Genomic DNA, 7,703 nt, shown 5'->3' with positions numbered 1-7,703 from the left:
AAAAAAATTAGAACAAACATATTTTAAACCCTATAGTTTAGTGTTGTTTTAAATTAAACCATGAACCTCAAAAGTTGTAAGGACACGATTCGTAACGAACCGTAACAGTGTTGGGTTCGCACGTAAAATGGCCAAAACAATATCATTTGTAGAACGTGGGTTTGAAAGGCTAGGCCTTGGTCACCAGACGGTGGGTTTCTCGTGGTGTTCATACATGGTTCAGTTTTCTTCACCCCTGGAGTCTTTCTCCTGGAGGTGGGTTGGGAGGCTCTGGTTTTTGGTCATTTTTCCCAGCCCCTTCTTTGGTGCAACTATTTTTTATTATATAGTCCATCTTGGTTGATCCTAGCCCTCCACTTGTTGGTCGGGCAGGTTCTTATTTCTGTATCCATCCCATCAACCGTCCCCTCTTACTTTTTACTCGTTGCGAAGATTGAAGTTTACACCGTCCAAACGTCTTTTCTCATTAATCGGATCTGGACGTTGGCAGGTGCATTTAATGCAGAGGGGACGCATTTTCCTTAATCCAATTTTACACCCTGCTTCCCTGTGGGTCCCATTCCACTCACATCCTCTTCAGGGGGCTGTTTGGAGATAGCCTTTACCAAGACGTTGGTCTTCCCATTGAAGTTCTGGAATGCCGAGGACAGGGTAGTTCCTCAGCCATTCCCCTTGACACCCTGGCCATTGATTATTCGTCCTCGGCAAAAGACCTCCTCAGTACGGGCCCTAGGCCCAGATAGAGTTTGGGCCGGATTGCCGACTTCCCGGACCCACAGTTTTTATTTAGCATCTATTTTGTCTTAACAAAAAATAAATAGAATAGGAAAAGTAATTTTTAATACACTAGCTATAAGTCTATAACTTAATTATCTATCAAGATGTAACCCGATCGACTTATTTTTTTAAACTCCGAAAATCACCTGAGATTTACTCCATACTAGATATTACAATTATTTCCCTTGATTTTAAAGTCAGAGGTTGTCATGAGTTCTCTTAAATAAACAAAATTGTATTGTCATGCAATGATGTTGAAGGACCGGTAGACCTTTTTGTCGTGTCCATACTGTTTAGATCGTAGGTGTAATTGATGTGGAGCTCTTTGGTTTAGGTGATTTTCTTTTCCTTTCCCCATGATTTGTTTAGTTTCTTTCTTTCTTTGTGATACTTGATTTTAGTCACTCCAAAAACCCGTAAATGGGAAAAATATTTTTCGAAAATCTATTTACATTCTGTTTGTTTCAATAGAAAAAAATCTTGCGTAAAAATAGTTTTTCATGTTTTCCAATGTTTGATAACATCAGAAAAAATGAGTTAAAAGAAAACTATCTTTGGTCAACAGAAAAAATGTGACTTATTTTTAGAGATTGTTTTCCACTAATTTTTTTTTGGAAAACAACTCTATCTCACAGCAAGCTAAATAAAGGAAGTTAGGAGATTATTTTTTTTTTTTAACTTATTTAAAGTTGCTACCAAATATAAGAAAATGAAATAGTTTTATAGAAAATATTTTTTTTTAAATGACTAATTTTTTAGAAAACATTATTACCGAAACAAACAATTTTATTAATTTTCTAGAAAACATTATTGTCGAAACAAACAGTTTTAATAAAATAAATGCAATTTTATTAATTGTCTTGTTTCTTGTATAAAAAATAAATATTATCTCGGTACAAAATCCCTTTCATCAGCAATTTAACACTAATAAATCCCATTAGATTGCTGTGATCATCCGACCTTGAATGTTTCTTATAAAAAAAAATGGAAAAAAAGATTGTGAAAAATTATAAATTTCACTTCTCTTTTGGGCCGCAACTCTTCACCATTACTTTATTCTTCTTCTTTTTATATATAGTCATTGCTCAGCATGCAATTTAGACCTTTTTTTTTTTTTTTTTTTATACAACCTGTTCATTTATTAATTGTAATTGAAACACAACACATTTATAGTGATGAATTTTTGAGCTAGGAAGGTTTTATGGAATTAAACTTGGAAATTTTCTTTGCCGATTCTATGCAAAGCACAAACTTCTTGGCTTAAAGGTCACCAATAAAAGCCAACTCCGTTTGTTATTAATTGCAAGTACTAGAAATGGCTAATCTGAACTGGTCGTCAAAATCAGAGAACATGCATGCGAACTTTCTCCATTTTTTCTATGGTAATCCTGACCACACAATAATCATTATCTAATGAAAAGATTCAAAACACGTGGCAACAATCCATTATGGCTACTGGCACCGGCCACTTGAGCTGATAAACCCTTTTTTTAATGGGAGAATGCAAGAGTGATAATAAAACCAAAACTTCCGGGGAGTTGATGACGTGTGAGTTCCAGAGTCGCCCACGTGCAGGTATGAAAAACACACGTGTATGTCCATGAAGATTTATACACACAAATAGAATTACGGCGTTGAAATGGATACTAGAGCTCACTGAACTTGAACGTTGTGGATAATTCCTCATCTTGCTTACGCCGTAAGCATTCCAATTCATCAATACCAAGAATTAAAATATATATATATGTATGCATATAATCATTTTTTAATGGGTTTGGTTAAAGTGATGTAACTTTAATCAATGTTACACCATTTAATATTTTTTAATTTGATATAAATTTTAACAATTTATTGTTAGATTACATTATCTTTATATATTCTCTATACTTGTAAAATTTAAAGATGATCGAAAATCAATGGTAATGTCATCAATCAATTGTTTAAATTCGAGTTTTTATAATTTAAAATAATACATAAAAAATGAATTTATGAATCAAATGGTAAATTATATCCGATTAGTATGAAAATTAACATGCATATTAAAAACATAAAAAATATGCATGTATATTAAAAACATAAAAAATATGCATGTCAGGTTTTGGAAATGGGAGTGAGGAGGTTGATAATATTGGTAATTTGAAGCGTTGATATCGCTCTGTTGCATCTTTGAAATTCTAATCAATCCAAATCAAAGAAAAAGTAAATGAATTCTGCAAGTACAATGAGTTTTTGCTTTTTGGTTATATTGGAGAAAAAAAAAAGAAGAGGGAAAAGTTTGAACGGTTTTGAGATTCTGAAATTTAATTGATGAAGAGTGAGGTTGAAACTTCAGGGGAAGAGAAGAGAGAGAGAGAGAGACACACAGAATTTTTTTATTTTTTATTTTATGGAGAGAGAGAGACACGGATTTGATCGTTTATTTAAGTTATAAGTTATAACCGACTAATTTCCATTGACTGCCCAGTCTGGGTCTAGGCTGAGCTATTAGAGATTAGAGATGTGGCGATAGTCTATTGGTTTCTAGAACAATACTCTGTTTGCTTGGAATGGATACTAGTGCTCACTGAACTTGAACGTTGTGGATTATTCCTCACCTTGCTTACACCGTAAGCATTTCAATTCGTCAATGCCAAGAATTAAAACAATATATATGTATACATGTAATAAATTTTAATAGATTGAGTTCAAGTTACATGTAACTTTAAGTAATTTTATATCATTCAATATTTTTTAATTAAATGTAAATTTTGACAAATTCACCGTTTGATTACATTATTTTTGTATATTTTCTATATTTACAAAATTTAAAGATGATTAAAGATCAATGACAATGTTATCAATTAATTGTTTAAATTTGAGTTTTTGTAATTTAAAATAATGCATAAAAGATGAGTTTATAGATCGAATGGTAAATTACATTCGATTGACATGCATGTTAAGAATATATAAAACATGTAATTCAACTGTGAGATTTTTAAAATATGAACTCTATAACAAGTTATTGAGTGGTGTGATATTATTTAGAATTACATTAGGTATAACTTGAACCCAACCTATTTTTAATATATATATAATATAGTATAATATAATATAATACAAGTTTTGTAACTTAATTATATTATCTAGTCTCTTTTAAGATCCATTTGTATTTGTTGAAACAATTAAACATTTAAAAAAAAATTAGAACAAACATATTTTAAACCCTATAGTTTAGTGTTGTTTTAAATTAAACCATGAACCTCAAAAGTTTTTATTTAGCATCTATTTTGTCTTAACAAAAAAATAAATAGAATAGGAAAAGTAATTTTTAATACACTAGCTATAAGTCTATAACTTAATTATCTATCAAGATGTAACCCGATCGACTTATTTTTTTAAACTCCAAAAATCACCTGAGATTTACTCCATACTAGATATTACAATTATTTCCCTTGATTTTAAAGTCAGAAGTTGTCATGAGTTCTCTTAAATAAACAAAATTGTATTGTCATGCAATGATGTTGAAGGACCGGTAGACCTTTTTGTCATGTCCATACTGTTTAGATCGTATGTGTAACTGATGTGGAGCTCTTTGGTTTAGGTGATTTTCTTTCCTTTCCCCATGATTTGTTTAGTTTCTTTCTTTCTTTGTGATACTTGATTTTAGTCACTCCAAACACCCGTAAAAGGGAAAAATATTTTTCAAAAATCTATTTACATTCTGTTTGTTTTGATAAAAAAAAACCTTGCGCAAAAATAGTTTTTCATGTTTTCTATTGTTTGGTAACATCAGAAAAAATGAGTTAAAAGAAAACTATCTTTGGTCAACAGAAAAAATGTGGCTTATTTTTAGAGATTGTTTTCCACTAATTTTTTTTTTGAAAAACAACTCTATTTCATAGCAAGCTAAATAAAGGAAGTTAGAAGAATTTTTTTTTTTTTTTAACTCATTTAAAGTCGCTCCCAAATATAAGAATGAGATAGTTTTATAGAAAATATTTTTTTTTTTAAATGACTAATTTTCTAGAGAACATTATTACCAAAACAAAAAAATTTTATTAATTTTCTAGAAAATGTTATTGCCGAAACAAACAGTTTTAATAAAACAAATGCAATTTTGTTAATTGTCTTGTTTCTTCTATAAAAAATAAATATTATCTCGGTACAAAATCCCTTTCATCAGCAATTTAACACTGATAAATCAAATTAGATTGCTGTGATCATCCGACCTTGAATGTTTCTCATAAAAAAAAAGGAAAAAAGGATTATGAAAAATTATAAATTTCAGTTCTCTTTTGGGCCGCAACTCTTCACCATTACTTTATTCTTCTTCTTTTTATGGATTTTACTAATGTGTGCCCTTAGGGCACACAATAATAAACTAATTTTGGAAAAGTTTTATTGGAAATTGAAAAAGTTTTGACAACTTTTTCAATTCTCGATAAAACTTTTCCAAAAATAGATTTGTTAATATGTGCCCTAAGGGCACACATTAACCGGACCCTCTTTTTATACCTAGTCATTGCTCAGCATGCAATTTAGACCTATTTCTTCTTTTCTTTTTTTGTTTTTTTATACAACCTGTTCATTTATTAATTGTAATTGAAACACAACACATTTATAGCGATGAATTTTTGAGCTAGGAAGGCTTTATGGAATTAAACTTGGAAATTTTCTTTGCCGATTCTATGCAAAGCACAAACTTCTTGGCTTAAAGGTCAACAATAAAAGCCAACCCTGTTTGTTACTAATTGCAAGTACTAGAAATGGCTAATCTGAGATGGTCGTCAAAATCACAGAACATGCATGCGAACTTTCTCGCTGTTCTCTATGGTAATCCTGACCAAACAATAATCATTATCTAATGAAAAGATTCAAAACACGTGGCAACAATCCATTATGGCTACTGGCACCTGCCACTAGAGCTTATAAACCCTTTTTTAAAGGGAGAAAGCAAGAGTGAGAATAAAACCAAAACTTCCGGGGAGATGATGACGTGTGAGTTCCTGAGTCGCCCACGTGCAGGTATGATAAACACACGTGTATGTCCATGAAGATTTATACACACAAATAGAATTACCGCGCTGTCTCATGTGGCTTATTTATGGAATGTACAAACCTAACTCACTTTCCTAAAAACTCATCAAACATCCTCTCTGTTGGAATCATCTTTGAATCACTTTGAACCCTTTTGGCGTTTTAAGCTGTCTCAGTGATGGGTATTCTGGATAAGGTCTCCGAACTCTGTGACTGTGACTGGCACGGTCTTCACAGTCGCAATAAGCTCAAAAAACGCAGGCAACTTCAGGTATATACATACACCTCTAAACACCATTCCAATATTTGCTTCATCTTCACCATATATATATTTCTTGTTTTTCAGTACTTTTAGCTTGTTAATTTGGATATTATTACTAATCTTATTCTGTAAAATAAAAAAATAAAAAATACCTGTATGAGTGTTAAGGATAGCACAAAGTAACTAACACAGTTTCTTTCACAGTGGCTAAGGTAATCCCCCATTAATAGTGGACACTAATAAACCTATCATTTATTTTTTATATAACTCAAACACTAGTTATTATGAAATTTATTGTGAAAAAATTATATTATTAGCATGATAGTAATGATATTAATACAATCATAAACTTATAATTACTATTTTTTCTTCACACTCACAGTTGACTATTAATTTCAGCAAGTGTGAAGTGAAATCTGTTGTATAACATGATTGTGATGCAAAACCTTTTGTTGGTGATATTAGACGGTGGAGATAAAGGTGAAAATAGACTGCGAAGGTTGCGAAAGGAGGGTGAAAAAATCGGTGGAAGGCATGAAAGGAGTGACACAGGTGGAAGTGGAACGGAAGATGAACAAGCTGACGGTGATTGGGTACGTAGACCCCAAGAAGGTGTTGGAACGTGTCAGACATCGAACGGGGAAGAAGGCTGAGTTGTGGCCCTACGTGCCTTACGATGTTGTCCCGCACCCCTACGCGCCAGGCGCGTATGATAGGAAGGCCCCACCTGGGTACGTGCGGAACGTGATGGATGATCCAGTGTCTTCCTCTCTCGCACGTGCCAGTTCTTTGGAGGTCAAGTACACGACGGCGTTTAGCGATGAAAACCCCGATGCCTGTGTAGTCATGTGACGTTTGATTAGGGATTAAAATCGTTGTTTAAGTATTTATAGAAATATGGGTTAGTTAAAAATATTGTAAAAAAAAGTATTGTGATGCTTAAACACTGAAAATGATTGTATAAACACCCCTGCTAAACTCCTTCTTTGTTGCCTGTGTATATGTGTACTATTTATCAAAGGTGGTGCTTGTAATTTTTTTTTTTTTTTTTTGGATTATGGATATATGTATATATTACCATGGAGGCTGGGACTATCAAACTTTATGAAAGTCTCGTGTTTGATTATTATCAATGGAAATATTGCTTGCGAAACTAATTAAGAAAGGTCCTTTGAATAGAAATTGTATTTTACTATCAGTGATGTTATCGCATGCTGGCATTTTTATTAAGTATTATTTTGGTTTTGAATCACAAATGTATTTGTGATTTTGAGAAAGAAACAAGAAAAATTAGTCTTTTGATCTACTCCAGAATAACGTCTGCCATGCCTAAAGATCATCTCTCGAAGACTTACATATCTTATAAAAACAGAACATATAATTAATTACATAACTGCATGTTGTCCTCTCTTTATATATGCCTTTGCTCTTGCCTCTTGAGTCTTGATTGCTTTTTTTTTTTTTGGTCTTCTCTTTATTCTGGCGGTTGAACCTCCAAAGAGAAGGAGAGAAGGCCAAGAAAGAAAAGAAGAAAGAGAAACAGTGGAAGAAGAAAGAAAAGGAGAAGGCCTGGAAAAATGGACAAATTGATAATAAGAAGCATAGACATACAAAAAGGCACAAGGAGAAAAGGAGCCAAGAAAGTCAG

At 32.3% G+C, this 7,703-nt stretch overlaps 1 protein-coding gene across 1 annotated transcript; it reads left to right on the top strand.

The window, feature by feature from the left end:
• The first annotated feature begins 5,747 nt into the window (after positions 1 to 5,747).
• Positions 5,748 to 7,208, top strand: LOC115994086 (heavy metal-associated isoprenylated plant protein 26-like). Its single transcript, XM_031118112.1, has 2 exons — positions 5,748 to 6,064; positions 6,521 to 7,208. The coding sequence occupies exons 1-2, from the start codon at positions 5,972 to 5,974 to the stop codon at positions 6,905 to 6,907; spliced, it is 480 nt and encodes a 159-aa protein (XP_030973972.1). The 5' UTR covers positions 5,748 to 5,971; the 3' UTR covers positions 6,908 to 7,208.
• Positions 7,209 to 7,703: the final 495 nt, after the last annotated feature.

Source organism: Quercus lobata, chromosome 6 (assembly GCF_001633185.2).
Source record: "Quercus lobata isolate SW786 chromosome 6, ValleyOak3.0 Primary Assembly, whole genome shotgun sequence".
NCBI lineage: Eukaryota > Viridiplantae > Streptophyta > Magnoliopsida > Fagales > Fagaceae > Quercus > Quercus lobata.
Note: the sequence above shows the minus strand (reverse complement) of the source record. Positions and strands in the feature narration are given on the sequence as shown.